The 20172-nt window shown below is 45.5% G+C and overlaps 1 protein-coding gene across 12 annotated transcripts in view; it reads left to right on the top strand.

The window, feature by feature from the left end:
• Git2 (GIT ArfGAP 2) overlaps positions 1-13476 on the top strand; it is a 47075-nt gene extending 33599 nt beyond the window's left edge. For 5 of the 12 annotated variants that reach the window (XM_047560708.1, XM_047560704.1, XM_047560702.1 and 2 more), the window contains 5 exons: positions 395-484; positions 4775-4857; positions 5374-5562; positions 9493-9556; positions 10045-13473. In XM_047560708.1, coding sequence (XP_047416664.1) covers positions 395-484; positions 4775-4857; positions 5374-5562; positions 9493-9556; positions 10045-10257 — 639 coding nt within the window. In that variant the 3' untranslated portion in view covers positions 10258-13473. Of the gene's footprint in view, positions 1-394; positions 485-4774; positions 4858-5373; positions 5563-9492; positions 9557-10044 lie in introns of all 12 variants that reach the window. The other 7 variants (XM_047560710.1, XM_047560709.1, XM_047560705.1 and 4 more) reach the window with 4 other exon arrangements.
• The last annotated feature ends 6696 nt before the right edge of the window (positions 13477-20172 follow it).

Genomic DNA, 20172 nt, shown 5'->3' with positions numbered 1-20172 from the left:
GGGAAGTCATATTATTGCAAAAGTTCTGTAATTGCAGTGCTGCAGGTTAGAGTGGTGGCGTGTACCATGTGTAATCTTGCACACAGTCTCTCATATTAGTCCTGATTGAAAAAACGCGTTCAGTTTAGATTCTCCGTTGGAAATCACTGTTGGCAAACGTGACCCATCTACTAGGTCTTCTTTTCCCATATGGAAAAAAGGAGTCTTTTAAATTCAGAGTGATTTTCCAGGGGATTCCAGGCCTCTGGGGCTGGGTCGTGGGCTGTCACTGAGAGTTCAGGACTCGCCCCACATGGGATGCTGCCTTCTGGATTCTCTTCCTGAAGCCAGGGTAGGTGGCTGGGCTCGTGTTTGTTTTGTGTTTTCCCGAGTGTGTTTCTCTTTCCCCTTCCAGATCGGGAGGAGTGCGCTTGTGACCTCCTCTTCATCTCTGCCTTCCTTCCCCTCCACACTTTCCTGGTCGAGGGACGAAAGCACCCGAAGGGTTAAGTACACTCTGAATGGTCTGCTCTGGAGGAGGGACAGTGCTCCTGGGCGCTTTGTGCTTGGGCGCTGGCCCTCCTGTCCCTGTCCTCTGCTAACTGCCCTCTGTCCTGCATGAGGTGGTGCTGGCTTCCCTCCTGGTTTCCCATAGTGCAGCGGGCACGCGTGCACTCATGCATACACGCACACGCACGTATGCTGTGGAAAGGCGGCCTCCCCCTTATCTAACTCCACATTGCTCATTTTCACATTGTGTTTAACAGTTCGCAAATCACCCTATAGCATTTATTCTGAGCATACTGTCTTTTTAAAATAATTACAAAATTAGCTGGCTGCTGGTTAAATATTGTAATAGGGCACATCTGTCCAATTTATTCAGAGCTGCTCTTAACAGATTAAAACTGTTCCATTTGGACTGGCATGAAAACTTTAAACTGCTAACATATTTTATGTCAGCACCATACTTTCCAAACCAAGGTTTTACAGACTCTGCATCCTAAATCAGAATTATAACACTTAGCATTCATTGATGGAGGATACAGGTAGCTGTTAGCAGAGAGCTAGCCGTTCACCTGTATTGGTTAGTCAGACCCAGCCTGCTGGTGTGTAATTTATATTCCCAAGAGCAACACATGATCCAGGTAAGCTCCTTTTACTATAGCCAGGCAACGGGTATTAAGCATCTCTTTATACCCAGCCTTTTGGTAAGTCATTTATAAGCAACATAGTCCCTGTTTCCAAAGGCACTGTCATTTAAAAAAAAAAAAAAAATTTTTTTTTTTTTTATCATGCACTGAGGACGTGACTGCAGCATGTCCTCTCCATGCTGGGGAAGCCATGGAAAGAACCCAAGTTTGAAGACCAAGTTTGAAGTATTCAGATTCTATCTCAGTCTTTTTTTCAATAAAGGATATTATAGCAAAGGTGAAAGGAAGGAAGGCGGCAGTGAGCCAGGGACTACCTTTACAGACCAGGGGGAATTCACACTGAGCCTTCGTCCATTCCCCAGAACCAGGAACCATGGACAATCCTCTGTCCACTCTCAGTGGCATGTAACTAGCTTAGGCCCTTTTGAAATTCATTACCGCACTTTTGAAGTTATCTATTAAAAAGAATTCTTGATACATCACACTCAGTCTTCCAAGCAGTCCTAAAATTGATTTGTAATGTTGTTGTTCTAGTAAAACTAAAGGACAGCCAAATAGGAATGAAATATCTCATTTGAAATTGTGTCAATGAGTCAAGTAAACCTCTTTTGTCCACTATGAAATTTTGTGGGTTTAAAAAAAAGTTTTGTGGGTTTTTTTTTTTTTTTTGGTAGCTTCAAAAATCATTGCAAAGACTGTTTACTGAGAGATAGTTTTATACAAAATTAACAGTAAAGTCTTTTAAACTGATCACCCTAGTTGTTCATGATGACTTCATCCTGGGTTTAGATATTTATGACATGTCTATGTTCAGAGAAAACTGCAAATCTATTAAATAAACTGAACCAGCACCAGCTATAAGGTAACTTTTCTATTAACAGCTTTGAGAGAGCAACACTTTTAACCAATGGCTCTTGGCTCTGCATGTTCACAATAATTATCATAAAATTAAATGCTGGCTACATTGAAACCTGTTTGCTTTTGTTGACAACGATGAAGGACTTAATGCGTAAGTAACTGACTTCCCAGGTAATTGTTTCTATACTTGAGGAACATTACCTGAGTACTTTGGGTGGGTTTGTGAATTGTTACTCCTCTAAAATGTTTAAAAGAAACCTTATACTTTTGATCATTGTGGGTAAAGCATTAGATCTGTAACTATCAAATTTACATCAGGGAAGTCAAAATGATCCATTATAAAAAGTGGAATTTTCTGAGTTTAATTTTTTTCACTAGAGCAGCTCTGGATGAGCTTTCCAGTATAATTATCTTAAGTGTAACTTTTGAAGTTTTTACCAGTTTTGTGTTTGTATATACACACACTAATATACACACACTAAAGGAAAATAAATTTAAAGATTAGTCAGACGTTCCCTGCAAAAGGCAAGAAGAGTTTGGAGAGCTTTTGGTTTTCTGAGGTCATGTCTGGAAGACCCTGGTTTCACTCTTCCCTGCACTGGATATGGTGCCCACCTTTTGTCTTCCATCCCAACTTCTGGTAACCAGTAATTCACTGATTCATTTCTGGTTTTTGGGTTTTGGGGGGGTTTTGTTTGTTTTTTGGCAGGGGGCAGGTACCAGGGATTGAACTCAGGGGCACTTGACCCCACTGAGCCACATCCCAAGCCCTATTTTGTATTTTATTTGGAGACAGGGTTCTCACTGAGTTGCTTAGGTCCTCGCTTTTGCTGAGTCTGGCTTTGAACTTTCAATCCTCCTGCCTCAGCCTCCTGAGCCACTGGGATTACAGGCGTGCACCACCACACCCGGCTCCTCTGATGCATTTCTTAAAACCAGATCAAAATGTACTACAGGTGAAGCAGGACTACTTACCAGTAGGAGATATAAACAAAGGGATCTTAAAACTTCTATCAGATTTTATAAAACTTAGCTTTATAGACTCCTTATGTGGCTTATATGCTTTTAATTTTTTGCTATGACTAAAGTAAGAGTTTATGGTAAACTTCAGAAGCCCGAAGCAAGTATCTTCTATTAGAGTGGGTAGGGACCAAGTAGAGCATCTTGCGGAAATTGTAAGATCTCAGCATAGAACACTTGTCTGGGAGAGAAAAAGAGGGAGACCGTGGGGACAGGAAGCAAAATGTGGTGTGACTGAGGAGGGACCCTCACCCTGGGACTGGCCAGTACCCACAAGGCCTTCAGAGGGCCAAACAGAACTATTAGTAATGAGCAAATTATTAGACCTTATTTAGACTTCTATGAACCAATTTACTCTCTTTCTTTTTCTTTTCTTTTTTTTTTTTTTTTTTTCCTTCCTATACTGGGGATTGAACCCAAGACCGCATACATGTTAGGCAAGAACTCTACCACTGAGCTACATCTCCAGCCTTTTTTTTTTAAATTTCAAGATGGGGTCTTACTACGTTGCCCAGGAGGGCCTTAAACTTGTGATCCTGCTATCTGGGCCTCCTGCTTAGCTGGAATTGTAAGCGTGCACTACTGTGCCTGGCTTGACTTACTCTAAAGTAGTTATTCTTTAGATGAAGGTACAAGCCTGCATGTGTTTAACCAAAGCTTATAGTCACATTTTATTGCAGCATCAATATAAAATTTCTCAGTCATATGTTTTGATTAACTTGGATGAAATTCAGGAGATAGATTTGGAAATAGCTCATACTTGCATTTTGCAAGGTAATCAGTTTAAGGTTTGAATCAGCTTGCATCAATTTCTGTTAAAGAAATTCTTAAATTTTATGAATAAATGTATTCCAAAGGAAAATAGTTTTCATTCAACATCCTATAACTAACATGGTCCCTTCAAAGGCATGTGATCCAGTCCCCTTCACATTTCGTTACCCTGGGATGCACTGTATTTAGTGGTTCTGTTATTTTCTTAGAACATTTTCAAAATTCCTCCTGTAAATCTACGTTCCATTTTTTAATCTCTACAGTATACCAAATCTCTATATTTTAAAGGGCAGATACTTTTAGAAACAAAAGTGGTTTAAAACCGAAAGTCAACTGGGGTATCCATTTTGGTTCACAAACAACATATGGCTATAAACTAATAATGCCAGTTTTCTCAGGTGGCTCATAAAAACCATCTTTGAAGGCAACTCTTGGAGAGCCAGAGGTTTTGAGCAGCAGCAGTCACCTGAGCCCCAGGCATGGAATGTTGGAAATACCTGTAGCAGGATACAGGGGCCTGGGCTCTGGGTCCTGTTTTTCTAGAGCCTCTTGTCCTTGGGTCGGTCAGCCTTAATTTTGGCCCTTCATTTTCTCTTCTGGTGTTAAACCATAAGATAACCTGCAGACAGCTTCCAGCACTGAAGGTCTGTGATCCGTAAGTGCTGGCATGTTTGCTTATTGACTGCATCTTGTTCTGTTGTGAGTTTCTTCTACCTTGAGAACGAAACGAGACAGTCTTGCCTGACTGCGTCAGTTTAGTTTGTGGAGCTGTTTGTGGAGTAGCCACTGAACTAAGAAGAAAATGGTGCAAAGAAGGAAAGAAACTATTTCTGAATCCACTGTTCATTTTTACTAAATTTCAGTAAAGGGTTGGCTCCTGTCCCGGATGAGGTCTGGGTGTGAAGGCCATTTAGCCTCACAGTAATTACTTCCCTGGGAAGACTCTGAAGTGCCCTGTGTTCTGCACTAATGGGGGTCTCTGCTCTTTCCTGTAGGCTTCCAGGCTGGAGAAGCAGAACAGCACACCTGAGAGTGACTATGACAACACTCCCAATGACACGGAGCCGGACGACACGGGGTACATCTGTGGAAAGAGTGCGGGGGGCGGGGGCTCTCAAGGACCAGTGACCTGACAGGCCTTGGCCACCTGCGTCCCTTGTCCCTATTTTCAAACCTAGGTCTTCAAATATTCAGGCGCAGATTCACAGTCTACAGGTCTTAATCCACATTATTGTCTGGGTGTCTGTGCTTACAGTCAGTGCTTTACTTCAGTGTTAGGTGGACACTAGGCTGGTTCTTCACTGTACCTCGGCAGAGGTTCTAATGCCACCCCCTCCCCACTGCCACCATTCCCTCCTTCCCCCTCCTCACCCTGTCTACTGGGTCCTGACTTCCAGCCAGAGGGCAGAAGGAAATGGCCTCTCGGCCAGCGCTACCCGTGGGTGAAGCAGAGCCTTCCCTGCTGCTTGGAACAGGATAAGGAAACCACAAAGTCAGCCTGCGTATGCGTTCAGCTGATGCAGAAGAGTGGTTCCTAGAAACTGAAGCAGCAATGTGCACCTGTCCCAGTTAGCCACTTCCTTACTGTTCACAGGTCAAGCCGAAAGGGAAGGCAAAGGAGCATGGTGTGGCCAGGCGAGTGCTCAGTGCCAGACCCAACAGAGCCCCACACTGCCCCCAGCCCCACGCTCCCCAGCACCGAGGATGTTATCCGGAAGACTGAACAGATCACCAAAAACATACAGGAGCTCCTACGAGCAGCCCAGGAAAATAAACACGACAGGTGAGTGGGCCGGAGTCCTGCGCATGCTCCCAAAGGGATGCCCTGAGCAGGGACGGTTTCTGACCTGCTGACTTCAAGGTGGTTGAAAACGGAACAGAAAAAGTTACCCCCGGCAGGCAATATCCTGGAAGGGACCTGATATCTTCTCTCTCTCTCTGTCTCCCTGTGTGTTCCCGTGCATATGCATGTGAGTAGCTTCTAAGATTTTCTGCCCGTGAAGGAAGACTTTGCTTCCTGGGAACAGAAGCACAGCCTGCAGTCATTTCTTTCCAGGAGGAAGGGATTGGCTTCTACTTAGTAACTGATCCTTTTGTTCTCTGAGAATTCTGGTAGTTAGGAACTGTTGTGCATAATGTCCTAGTTTCCCTCAGCAGGCTGGATTAGAACACTCATCAAACATTGTTTAACAGCAACCCATCAGGTTTGAGAAAACAGCAGAATTTCTTTAATCCCAAGCACAGTCTAATGGTCAGCAAAGCCGAGCACTGCAGAGAAGTCCTCCTGACCCCTGCAAGGAACAGCACCGCCCCTTCCTCTGCTTCCTCGTAAAGATGCAGCCTGCCTGTGACTCTCCCCTGGGCCCCTGACACTGCTGTGCCACCTCCCCTTTCTCTTTTTCCCTTTCTGTGCAGCTCATACTTCTCCCAGTAGCACTATTTCCCACTGGAGAAGAGAAGAGTAGTGTGTGTTTATTGAAAGATGGAAGCTGTTCTTTATGGATGGACTGCTTGAAACTCCCAGAGAAAAAGAGGAGCCTGCACGGTTCCTCAACTCCTTTTGCAGAACCGTGTAGCTATCTGTCTTCCTGCTTCCCCAGGTGCTTGACACTTCCGTGTTACAAGCACACAGCCCCTTAGGGCCACAGCCTTGACAGTGAGTAGCTCTTATTCCATAGAGTGAAGTGTCCTGCAGCTTTCCGCAGCACAGTCTTGACAGTGTTTAAAGTAATCATGACACAAGAATGACTCTGTCCCCAGTCCCCTCAACCCCCATTTATCAGTGTGCTCCACTTTTCATTTCCTCCAGTTCAGAACTGCTGTGCTGGTGTTTCTAACTAAAAATGTGCTTACATCATATTGCTCTCTTTAGCAGTTGTCAAAAATATAAATATCTGCCCTGAGGCCATATCTGGCTTCAGAGACTTCAATACAGGGCTTGGTTCTCTTTGTTAAGATGTACAAATCCGTTCAACACATTTCATGATCTGATCTCTTTTATTTTAGGACCATGAGAGAATGATGCAGAGATTTTAATCATTAGCTTATGCTTTGGGTTTACACTGGAATAGGTCTAAAGAGTTTACGCTTTATAAACGGTCCGTGTTCTATTAGAGTCTCTGGCTACTTATATATCCAAGATGCTTTCATTTGTAGTCTGGTGCTGTACTAATGAAACTCAGTCCTTTCTTGATGGTTTTCTCCTTTTGTCAATCTGTTGCTCACCTCATCTCAAGGAGTCCTGTAGGCCTTATACCACTTTGAGGCCTGGTTCCCTGGGCCCAGCAAACTCCCCTCAGACCCTGCCTTCCTGCAGCCTGTTCCTGTCTCCTGGGCCTACAAGTCCCACTCCCCTTCTGCTCCTCTTCCGTCTTTCACACACACATGCGTGCATATACTCAGGGATTACAACTGATGATGCACAGAGTGTTTTTTTTTATTTTCTTTTTGAAAGAAACCAGTCTGACATTGCAAACATAAACTCCCTCAGACACAGGAGGAGTACCATCTCATGCGTCTCTGCCCACTTTTCATGTGTGTGGCTCGTCAGGGATGTCCAAGGGTGAATTGTGTTTCTCAAAATTAAGCCCTAACCAGTAGAGCATAAAACTCTTAGGCATGGTTCTTAGCTCTGGGGATATTATTGGGAACATTCATAAATGACACAAATGATTGCTGTGGACATGGCTCTTTCTGTAGGACCAGGTAGGCTGTTGTCCCTTCACATTTGCTAGTTAACTCCATATTCATTGGCATTTTTGTTAGTACATCATACATGGTTCTAATTGCTCACCAAAGTAAAAGTAAAAGGGTATGGTGGCACACACCTATAATCCTATAGTGACTCGGGAGGCTGGGCAAGAGGGTTGCAAGTTTAAACCAGCCTCAGCAACTGAGTGAGGCCTTAACCAACTTAGTGAGACCCTGTCTCGAAATAAAAAATTTTAAAAAGGGCTGGGGATGTGGCTCAGGGGTAAAGTGCCCCACAGTTCAATACCAGTTCCAGAAGAAAAAAAAAAATAAGGATTTTCCATTTGAAGGCATTTTTAAATAATATAAACCATTCTTCTCTTGGCTTAATTAAAATAGTATTTGGGGGTTTTTATTTGTTTGTTTGGTATGAGGATTGAACTTGGGGGCATTAACCACTGAGCCACATCCATAGCCCTTTTTAAAATACTTTATTTAGATCTAGGGCTTGCTGAGTTGATTAGGGCCTTGCTAAGTTGCTGAGGTTTGCTTTGAATTCAGGATCCTCCTGCCTCAGCCTCTTAAACCATTGAGATTACAGGCATGCACCATCGTGCCCGGTGTGGGCAGTCTTAATTAAAATAGTTTTGATACTAAATGTCTTACAGAGGAGAAGTAGGATTGCTTATGATCATCTTTATTCAAAACCCAACTTCATGGGTTCTTGTTAGGCCAAACATACCCATGGGTGGCAGTGTCTCTTCACATACTAAAAATTGCTCCCAAAGTACTTTGCTCATGTCCAGCATCCATCCAGCACTGTGAGTTAGTCCTCGGAGACACAAAGCCCAGATTTGATGGCAGTGTTGTCCTAAGAACAGCCACTTAACCTCATCAATTTGATTTTGCTTCTTTTTTCTTTGGTGCTGGGATTAAACCTAGGTCCTTGTTTGTGCTGAGCTCGTGCCCCTGCTGCTGAGCTTCCCACAGTTGGTTTTGGCCTTCTGCATACTACAGTGGTAGGCTACTGCACACACTCACCGTGCAAACTGAACATTTTTTGAGATGCAGGAAATTAGCCTCATCTGTTGCTTGTCAGAATACTAAAAAGAATCCTGATAAAAGCAGGCTTAATTCTTTCCTTCCTCATCACAAGACGTCAGATTACTATTCATGAGTGGAAAGAGGCTTGCCATAAAGAACGGTAAGAATCTGGCCACCAGGTTTGAAATCAGTACTCCTCTTACATCTGTGAGACCAGGACATGTCTTCCTCTCTGGGGTGATAAAATTCCAATCTTAGAAGGCCACAGGGAACGTCAAATGAGTCTCCAGCCCTAGGAGGTCAGGCAGCATGGAAGAAAGGGTGAGGATAGGACTCAGCGTGTGCTGCTTTCTTAGCGCTCATCGAGATACGAGAAAGTGCCGACAGTGCTAATAGCATCTTATCACAGACGAGCACACGGTGACTTCAGGACAAAGTAGGTGTCTGAATGAGTATATGAGGCAGACCTCGGTGTTTTCTCTTTACTCAAAGTAAAGATTTATGTCCTTAACAATTCAGATGGATTTAAGTGAAAGGAAGTTAGAAGGGTCCGTTGGTTAAGTGGCACATGGATATTAAAGTATAAGCTCTAATTGTAATTTTAAGGAGTTTTTCTCAGTCTTTTATTTTTAATCTTTGTAGATTTAGGCATGGAAATTATTCAAGGAAACATTTAAGAATGCAATGATGGACTTGAGGCTTTTATCCTATTTTTTGCCTTCTCTTGGCCAGCAGTATATGTTGCCACATTTCACAACTGGAGATTGTTTTTACAGATTGACTGAACTTTCACCAGAGGACAGGGACCCCACTTTATAACCTTTATAACCTTCTGCCTTCTGTTGTGGAGGATGCACAGCAGGTGGGCCACTGTCCCCGCTTCATTAAAGGAATGTAGATGGAAACATTTCAGGTCCCTGATACTCGTCTGCCTCCAGATCATTTTGACAGTCTTTGATTCACCTCTTCTATTTTGCAGTTATATTCCCTGCTCAGAGAGGATACACGTAGCTGTTACAGAAATGGCAGCATTATTCCCCAAAGTAAGTCCCTTTCTACTCACTTGCTTTAGATCCTTTTAATTGAACTACAAGAAATTTCTTCATGAACTTTATATCATATTAACCATTTTGTAGCATGTAGAATTTTTAAATATGCAAACAGTCTCATTGGGTTTTGAACGATTTTCATTCTACCTCAATACTGATTTTAATAAGACTAGGATGTACAAGTCACGTCAAGGCAAATCATTCACAGAATAAAATTTTATCTGAAATCTGTCACTGCATGGGTTAATATTTTTTAAACTACCTCAAAATAGCCCACTCTACTGAAATCACCCCGCATGCACTTCTGCCTTGGCGTCAGAGCGGTTCCACAAGGTTTGCAGCGTTTAGAGAAGCCTGTTGAAGAAGTGGACACCAAAGCACCTCTGACCATGTGGAGCAGCTTGAGGCTTTCAGGCATGTTGTTCCTTGCTGGTGGTGCACAGCGTGCTGTCCGTGGTGAACAGCTGTGTTTTTCTGTTTAGAAACCCAAATCTGACCTGGTGAGAACTTCCCTTCGCTTGCTGACATCCAGTGCCTACCGGCTCCAGTCAGAGTGCAAGAAGGCCCTCCCTGGGGACTCAGGCTCACCCACAGACGTCCAGCTGGTCACACAGCAGGTCATCCAGTGTGCCTACGACATCGCCAAGGCCGCCAAGCAGTTGGTCACCATCACCACCAAAGAGAACAACAACTGAACAATGGAGGGCTGTCCTTTCTATTTTCTAGACTTTTTAAAGTCCAATTCAAACTTAAACATGGAACTCCAGATTTTTACAAAAACAAACATTTAATGACAATTTAAAACTTTTTAAAAGAAAACTCAGTATTATTTTTGCATGTTTTCTAACAAATTTTCAACTATTAATTTAACCCACTTGCCTTATTTTGTGCCTGTTTGCCCGTTTAGTTTCTGGTGTCCCATTGTGTTGTCAGTGACTGTTGAGATCATGGTCATACACATCCAAAAGTAGTTTCATTGTTTAAAGTTTGTCAAAACTTTTTCATCTTTTAAACTTCCTACCTATTGGTAAAATTATAAGTGGGATTTTTAGTAAAACATTTTCTTGAGAGAGTGGATAAAAAAAAAAAGCGAACACCATCTGTTTCCCTATTAAGCATCGTGCAATAAGATTTTCCAACCTACTGCAAAATCTGTTGAATTTGGGGTATCTCCAAGCATGTATGTAGAGAAAGGACTTTGCCACATTCTAAAATTAGTGTTAACAGCCTCTCATAGGAGGAAACAAGGAATTGCCCCATGTCTGTTTTATCATGTCCAAATGTTGTTATTTAATTTTTTATCTTTATTTTCAACCTCTTTATATTTTACCACCATTCTGAAGTCTCCATACAGTCAGATAAAGCATGCACCTTCCACATCGTGTCCCATTTGGCTGAGTTCAGGGAAGGAGCACTACCCATTCTGTCTCCCATCATCAAGTACTCTGCCTTACCCCAAGCCACACAGTGCATTCAGATTGTGTGGCAAAGAGAAGCATCAGTTTAACAAGCCATAACTAATTTTATACCACCTATTCAGATGTCACTGCCACAAACTGACATTGCATTGTCCCTTTCATCCAAACCTTGGTTCTCCTGTCACTTCTGACAGCTTCCTCACATGGATTGCTTCACATGTCCCATCCTCTGTCAGGACCTCGTCTAAGGTAAGGTGAACAGTCAGCTGAGTTAGCGTCTCCCCCTTTGCCTCACTGGTACTTAGAAATTAGACCTCACCTCTCAAGAATTCCTGGGCTGGGCTGGGGCTTAGTGGTGGAGCACTTGCCTAGCATGCTCAAGACCCTGGGTTTTATCCCCAGCACCACAAAAAATAGGAAAAAAGAAAAGGACTTCCTTAGCATGCTTCAGCTGACTGCGGGTCTCTCAAAGCTAGGGAAGTAGAGGTTGAAGCGTAGAACATGCTGCGACTGAAAAGCCTATTCCTGTCCCTACTCTGAGCAGCAGTTCCTGTGGGTGTAGCTCAGCGACCTGACCTGATGAAGCAGGAAGTATACGTGAGTGCAGTAAACCAGAGTACAGCAGGCCCTGAAGGGGGACAGTGGGAACCCCTGGTCACCCAGCCAGGGACAGCAGCTCCCCTGCAGCACTGTCACCAGTAGAAAAGTGGCCTGGGGTTGCCAGAGCTCCCTGCCCCAAGAGGCACCAGAAATCTGGATTTTTTAGTGCCATTTTTCCGATTAGAAATGATGACAGCCAGTCCAGACATTCACAGGATCTGCACAGGTGAGCTGCGGGCTCTTGGCTGCGCTCAGCCTCTGCCCATGGCTGGCTGTAAACCTAAAGCACGAGCGCCTGGCTTTCCCCAGCCTGAGCCTGAGCCTGAGCCTGACCTAGAAGGCATCGGTCCCACCTCTGACGTTGTTGTCTGCCTTCTTTGTACCTGTACGTTCTGTGCCATAGTGATCATAGTACAAGTCCCCTTGCATGCTGACCGAGGCTGTTTTCACAGAACCAACTCAAACGCTTTTACCACTTGACCTATGCTGTCGTGAAAGCAGTGCCACTGTGGTGCTTTTGGGCTCGCTACGTCATGGTGTGTGGACACTTTTGGTTTGCTGCACTGTGAGTAGCACGGGAAAAGGGTCCACATCTCCAGAAGACTTCTTTCGCTTACTGTCTGCACAGCCCGAAGTGCCACGAGTGCTGGATGCTCAGAAGCCTTCTAGAAGGGCCCTCCTGTCTCAGCTCCAGTGCCATCTGATGCCCTGTGTGTGCTTCATGGACTCAGCTCTCCCACCTCTTCCTTGCAAACACCTGCTGCTGCTGTCCGGCTCCCAGGGAGGACAGGTCTTCATAAAGACTTGTGGGAAAATTCGTCTGCAGTAGGTGAAGTGGTGACTTCCCTTGAACACTCGGACCTGCAGCAGTTCTTTATACCCCAGAAAGAGTCAAGGATTGTGGGAATAACAAAGCATTTCCAGCTGTGGGAGTACCACGTGGAGAGTTGGCTCAGTGAGCCACAGTGCCGGACCTCAGACAGACGTCTCCAGATGCAGTGACAGGCAGTGGTAGGACAGCCATAAGTTGTCCTCTCATTACGTTCCCTTGTCTGAGACCTGGTGTCAGAGTCCTCTGTTCCTGTTGCAAACCGCACCTTGTCTGCACACTTGTTCTAGCCATTTTTTGCACATGGATTCCACAGCCTTGCCCGAGTCATGTCTGCATCTTGCAGTGTTTTCGCCCTGTATTCTAAGCTCGCCCTCCAGGCGTGTGCACCCCACTTCCCAAAAGCCAACAAGACAGAGTTGCACTTTATGAACAAGCACTTGTGCTGAGCAGAAGGAAGCAGCGCCTTGCACTGAAATCATCTTCCAGCTCAGAATGCAGATGGTTCTTATTTGCCAAAGAAGTAATTGGGCCCAAAGATCAAGGACAGCATTTCATGAAATTGGAACTAGAAGCGCACAACTTGGGAGCTGCTACCCAGTTCCCCAAGCGACTTCAGTTGCAGAACTGAGAGTGAAACGAGCATATTTTTATCCTCGACAGCACCCATGAGCTTCCCAAGGGTAGAATTTTCTTTTCCTCTTTGTCCTGGTTGAAGCTAACCCTCATTCTTACAAAGAAAATGCTGCATAGGAAAAGAATGAAATGCCTTTTATTCAAATGTGTTTTCTCTCTGTCATTCATGACATGACTCTGTGCTTACTTCTCATTTTTACTGTACCTCCTATTTCTGTAATTATTGTACTCTTCACATGTTGTAAAACTGTTGGGAATTTGTGCCTGCTAGTTATGCAATAAACAGGCTCTGTAAATGTCTTTGTGGTCATGCTGTGCTTCCCACCAGTTAGGTGGTATTTCCAGATATTCATAGAAGTGTGGAGAGTTCTCACATAATGCCATCTTTAATGACAGGGTTTAACTTGCTCCCTCCCTTGGGGCGCTATCAATTTTACAATAATGACCATATTTTTCTTCCTCTGTTCTTATTAGCAAATAGCCTTCTTTTTTTGTTTGTTTTTTTTTAGTTGTCAATGGACCTTTATTTTATTATTTATTTATTTATTTATATGCGATGCTGAGAATCAAATCCAGTGCCTCACACATGCCAGGCAAGTGCTCTACCACTGAGCTATGATCCCAGCCCAGCAAATAACTTTCTTTTTTTTTTTTTACATTTCTTTTTTTTTTTTTTATTGTAAACAAATGGGATACATGTTGTTTCTCTGTTTGTACATGGCGTAAAGGCATACCATTTGTGTAATCATAAATTTACATAGGGTAATGTTGTTTGATTCATTGTTATTTTTTCCCCTTCCCCCCCACCCCTCCCACCCCTCTTTTCCCTCTATACAGTCCTTCCTTCCTCCATTCTTGCCTCGCTCCCTAACCCTAACTCTAACCCTAACACTAACCCCTCCCACCCCCCATTATGTGTCATCATCCACTTATTAGCGATATCATTCGTCCATTGGTTTTTTGAGATTGGCTTATCTCACTTAGCATGATATTCTCCAGTTTCATCCATTTGCCTGCAAATGCCATAATTTTATCATTCTTTATGGCTGAGTAATATTCCATTGTATATATATACCACATTTCTTCATCCATTCATCAATTGAGCAAATAGCTTTCTTAAAAAAGAAATTCTAGCCAGGCACAGTGACACACACCTATAATCCCAGCAACTCATGAGGGTGAGGCAGAAGGATCACAAGATCCAGGCTAGCCTGGGTGACTTAGTAAGACCCTGTCTCAAAATAAAAAGGGCTGGGGGTGTAGCTAAGTGGTACTGCACTCGCCTAACATGCGTGAGACCCTAGGTTCAATCCCCAGTACCACAAAAGTAAAAGATATCCTGCATTAGTTTTCTTGGTCTCTCCCTTGCTCCATTTTCTTTTTGGGATGGGGGTTGTTGAGAGTCTTGCTATGATGCTCAGTTGGCCTCAAACTCCTGGCTCAAATCATCCTCCTGCCTCAGCCTCCGGAGTAGCCAGGACTACAGGCATCAAGATACTAGTTCCAGGTTGTCTCTCCCTCTGGAGATAACCCACATTCTCCCTTGAATATGTGTTTCTTGCTACACCCCAAAGTCCTCTCTTTGAGACTCTCCCTGTTCCCCTTTGAATATGTATTGGTTTTCCTAAATGAACTTCTGTCTGTGGATGGGGCGGGGGGTCCTAGTTCCAAGAATCTTCCATGATGTATTTCCTCCTCAAAATTTCTAACTTTTAGGTCCACCAAAGCCAGCCCAGCATGGATGCCCTCTCCTTTTCCTAACAGGTGATAGATGGTGGAATTAGTTCATCTCTTAAGGCCACCAGTGTGCTTTCACTTTCAGAGAAAGGCCATGTGTAGGTTCATATGGGGACTGGTATACCTGACATCTGGCATATACTTGCACCTGGGTTCATCCAAGCCACCCACAGTTGTCCTCTGAACAGGTGACTTGGGATTCTCCTTCCAGACCAAAGGAGGAAGGGGTGAGGCAGGACCTACCATCGTGGGTACCTCTGCCAAGGAAGCAGTCTGGGAGCGGTGGAGTTCTTCACTTTGAGGGCCCAGAACCGCAGGGGTGGGGCTCCCCAGGAGGGTGGGCCTCCCAGTGAGGGGTCCCTAGCCCCGCCTCCCAGTCAGGGCCTGAGAACAGGCATTTCTAACCTTCCTGAGGCTGAAAGGCCCTGTCAGCTTGAGTCCAAATCCTGGCGACCCTCCAGCAAGAGGCCACATCCCTCAATTGCTGGCACTTGGACATCTCCAGAATCAAGTGGCCAACCGCAAGTATAGACCAAACTCCTCTGTCCACCTGCTCAAGACACTGACAGAAGTATCCTGCATCCATGAGACAGCCTGGTGACCATCAAGGAGGGACCTGCTTGCTACCCAGCAGGCAGGGTGCATGAGATTGTCCAGGAGCTACTCTCTTGAGGGTTCCCACTGCTGCCAAGTTTTGGCTCCACTCAGCCAGAAGCCAGAGCCACCCTTTAGCCCAGATACAGGCTAGCCAGCCACTTTACAGGTGCACGGACCAAACCACAAACTAGGTCTGCAAAGGGCCACTGGAGGTAAGAGCCACCCTGGACTCTCATCTCGCCCCCTGCAACTTCCCTCTCTGCCCCAGGCCCCTACTGGGCACACCACATCCCTAGCTGCCTGGGTCCCCGAACTGGCCCCATTTCTCTCCCAAATGCAGCTTCTCTCCAAGGACCCTGGTGCCTCTTCCTCCAAAATCCCTCTCCTCCCTGGTTCCCAACACCTTCCCCTCTGGGCCTCTCAGCCCCACCTTGGCCTGCTTGCCACTGCCCTTCCCATTTGGAAGCCTAGATAATTACCACTCACCTGGCCTTGGCCTCTTCTCTAGGCATGGTCCTGTAAGCCCCGTCGCTGGCCCACAACACCTCACAGACGGGGAGGTTTTAAATCTAGCTCCGTCTTGCAGCGCGCACCTGTCAGATCTCACAACAGCCTCTCTCCCCTTGGACTGTTGCGCTGTCTGTTCCCCTCTTCAAGCCAGCCCTTCCCCAGGACCTATTTGGTAGTTTGCAGATGAGGAAGCTGAGGCTCAGCCATGAGAGCCAGGTGGTAATGGAGGTGAGCACTCAGAGCCTGTGCTCTGAACCTCAGGGCTCTACAGGCACAAGTGGATGTCCCGGATGAGGATGGCAGACCTCCTGGAACCAGAAGAGGGGTGAGGAACGTAGGCAGAGGTACAGCGGGAAGGAGGGATGGAGCAGAGACTCTGGTTCCTATCTCCTCCACATTGCTTAACCAAACTAAGATGCCAGTCCCTGTCCCCGCAGCCCCTGGGGAGATTGTTGCTGGTTGCGGGATCTCCACTTGCTTTAGAAGGAGGCTTAAAGGAATAAGCTTGGGTGGTCAGGTCTGTTTTTTCTATTTTTACACAAATGTTTCTTGTCTTTTCTGTTTGTTTTGAATCCAGATATTTGGTAACCATTGTCAGTTAGACCCTGATCTTTCTGTGGGGGTTGCCGAGTTCAAGGGTAGGAATGATTCGAGGACCTCACAGATTTCCACAGCAGTGACTGATGGAGCAACCCTGTGCCTGCTGCCGGAAGCAGGAGGACCTCCTCCAGGACACGGCACATCCCAGAGTAGAGGGAGCCTCTGACTCAGTACTGGAGAATGAGGTGTGTGGCCGGAGTCTGACCTGCCTCTGATTAAGACAGTGAGAGTCCTGCCCAGGTCCAACAGCAGACATGATCAACTCCACCACTTCCTGCAGGGAAACAGCCTCTTGGCAGGAGTAGTAGGGATCTTCCTCACATCCTCGCATCTCCATCAACTCACAGATGAAGACCTGGGCCTGGAGCGGGGTCTCTAGGCTGCTACATGTGGGCCTCAGGATGCAACCCGGGTGGAGGGGCCGCAGCTTGTCCTTTCCCCAGCTTCTCTGGCTCACATGCTTACACACCCCATACTGATCGTCAGACGTGCCTGCAGAATTACGGAATGGCCAGTGTGCCCACTAGCAGGTAAGGAAACAGAAGACCCATGGGCCCTCCTTCCCCTGGACTTCCATGCAGCTGAGTGAAACCTTTGTGTGCATCCCCAAGTATGAGTGCAGTTCTGCCTGTTTTTGAAATATAAGTGGACCATCCCTGGGATGGATTCTCTCTGCCCCAGTGTTGGGACATTCAGCCAGGACACTAGTTCACTGAATGAGAACACCAGTTCTGTGACTCTGAGGAGCAAACCTGTTGGGAAACCTCTCGGTGGATGTGCACACATTTCTGCAGGGTGTGCCTCGGGATTAGGGTACGTGCATCTCCAGAGCTGTGGCAGTTTTCAGTTTTCCAAAATGTTGGCCCAGCAGAATTTAGAATTCCCGACGATCTTCATCAGCAGCAGCACTGGTGTCATGGGTCACTTTTGTTTTGCTAACACAGTGGGTTCACTGGTGTGTCTCCTTGCAGTTTTTGTTTTGTTCAGTTCTGGGGATTGAACCCAGGACCGTGTGCAAGCTCGGCCAGTGCTGCACCCCTGGGCCCTTGCTGCAGCCTTAATCTGCATTCTCCAGTTGATACAGGGTTGCCTGCTTTTCCATGTTTCTTACCTCTGGATTTCCTCTTTGGTAAAGTACCTGTTGGGGTGTACACCCACTCTTCCATTAGGTTCTTTAATGAAAAAGACTATTCATAGGAGTTTTTAAATGTTCTAAACATTTCACAATTTTTTTTTTTTTTTTTTTTTTTTTTTTTGCAGTGCTGGGGATTGAACCCAGGGCCTTGTGCTTGCGAGGCAAACACTCTGCCAACTGAGCTATCTCCCCAGCCCTCACATACTCTTTTGTGGCTATCTGTGTTACAAATATCCTTCCTACTCTGAGGTCAGTTTTCTTCCTCTTAGGTTCTACTTTATTAATTTAGGTATGTATTAGTTGTAGGTGAACACAATATCTTTATTTTATTTTTATGTGGTGCTGAGGATCGAACCCAGGATCTCATGCAAGCTAAGCAAGCACTCTACCACTAAGCCATGACCCCAGCCCAAACCTTTTTAACATAGTCAAATTTACCAATCTTTCCCATGATAGTTGGTGCTCTTTGTGTCTTAAGAAACCTTCCCTGCACTTTGAAAAAATAGGATCCTGTGCTCTCACTCAGTTTCCCACAATGGCATCCTCTTATCTGACTGTAACACAAAATAATCAACACTGGTACAACCACAGGCCTTAGATCTGTGTGTGTGTGTCTGTATGTGCATGCATACGTGCCTCCATGTGCGCTGCAGAGGGGACCCGGGACCTTATGCGTGCCAGGCCCCACTTTATTTTTAAAATAACATTTCCCCTGAGTTCAAAATCTATAGATGTTCTCTGGAAAAATACAGAAAAGCATCCCAAATATAGAAAAATTCCATTTATACTGTGAGAAGAAACCACATGGTAGCACTGTTTCCGTAAAACTGGAATTATGCCAATACTACCTTTGAACAGCTTTTTAACCTAGCCCGGCAGGAACATGTCTCCAGATCTTGGTGAGGAAGCTTTCCGTCCCATTTTAAGGTGTGCACAGCATCCCAAACCCAGACAGCCTCCTCTCTGGGACATCGGGTTAGCAGGGTCTGCAACCCAAACCAATGCCGTGAGCAACGTCTTTGTACCAGCCTGTTTCTCCTGTTTCTTGGGTGTGGCTCACGCAGGCCTCTGGACAGCCGGTCCCCGTGGCCTTGTAGGATTGGGTACTGGCCGTAAGTATCATGGGAGGGCCCTAAAGAAGGTGAACAGCTTTCATTTCAGGTATGTTTGTAAAAGATCTCTGATTGCAGAATGAAGAAGAGATGGGGTAAAGAGAAGTCAGGGTAGCCACAGAGGACGGTGACAGAGGGAGCGAAGATGGACTCAGACTGCAGGTCAGGAGCGTGACTCGGAGCTCTAGGTCTACGGCCTGTGCAGCTGGCAGGACAGTGTCACTGAGAATACACAGAGAAGGGCCCCGGGTGCGGGTTCTCGTGGTGGGCGTCTGGGCGCATGCAGAGTGCCGTGAGCGGAGGCACCTGCGACACAGCGGGCAGTGCCAGTCGGTGGTGCTGCAGGAGTGACTGACCTGGAGAGGCGCTGAAGCCAGGGGCTGCCTCGCACCACCTGGAAGGGCTGGGAGGCGAGGAGGCCTGGGGCTAAAAGGCTGTCACTCCTTGGGTTACAAGTGACAGAGGTTCAGATAACTGCAAAAGGACCCCACTTGTATCAACGACCAGAAGGATCAAGAAACATCTGTGTGAACTGGAAACCAGAGTCAGTGGGCAGCCACGTAGGTGCTCCGTTTATCCCAGAGGCCCCGAGTCAGCAGCATGACCCACAGTGCCACACAGCTCAGGCCATCTCTTGCCAACCCTATTCCACCATGAATGTTTCTATACAGAAAAGGAGGACTGGTTGTTTAGGAAAAATAAACAAACCAGAGCTGGAGTCTTTCAGCTGGGCTAATCATAATAAGATGAGGAAAAATTACTAAAGCAACATGAAGGCAGTCTTACATCCGAAATCAAGACTCTTCATTTCCAGAGCACTAGAAATTATGTGCAAAGGTTTAGAAAAGTTTTTTTTTTTAATATTAAAAACCTTTTTAATATTTTTTAAGTTACAACTAACATAATTTTAATTTTCTGATGTGGTGCTGAGGATCAAACCCTGTGCCACACATGTGCTAGGCAAGTGCTCTACCACTGAGCCACAACCTCAGCCCAGAAAGTTTTTAATAGAAAAAAAAGAGAGAATAAAGAAAGTGTATTTACTCAATTGACTACATATAGAAGTGAAATGTAAAAACTGCAGCTACATGTTTTAAAAAATCACATGCACGTATCCTTTGAAGTAGGTACACTTTTCGGGGGTGATGAAAACATCAGGTCATAAAGTGAATTCCTCTCTAAAATGAAGACACTGCAATGTCAGACCTCCTGTGGCTTCATGGCTGAATCAGTCAAGATCACTGGGAAGTGCCGATGCCCTGGTTTTACAGGCATTACAATGGTCTTCGAGATGATGCCCTAGGCTGAGTGCAGCTCAGTAGTGGGGCACTTGCTTAGCATGTGTGAGGCCCTAGGCTCAACCCTAGCACTCGCTTAAAAAAAAAAATAAAATGATGCTCTATATTTTCTAAATACAGTTTTCACTGACAACTACC

Source organism: Sciurus carolinensis, chromosome 8, assembly GCF_902686445.1.
Source record: "Sciurus carolinensis chromosome 8, mSciCar1.2, whole genome shotgun sequence".
Classification (NCBI taxonomy): Eukaryota; Metazoa; Chordata; class Mammalia; order Rodentia; family Sciuridae; genus Sciurus; species Sciurus carolinensis.
This window is presented reverse-complemented; position numbering and strand designations above follow the sequence as displayed.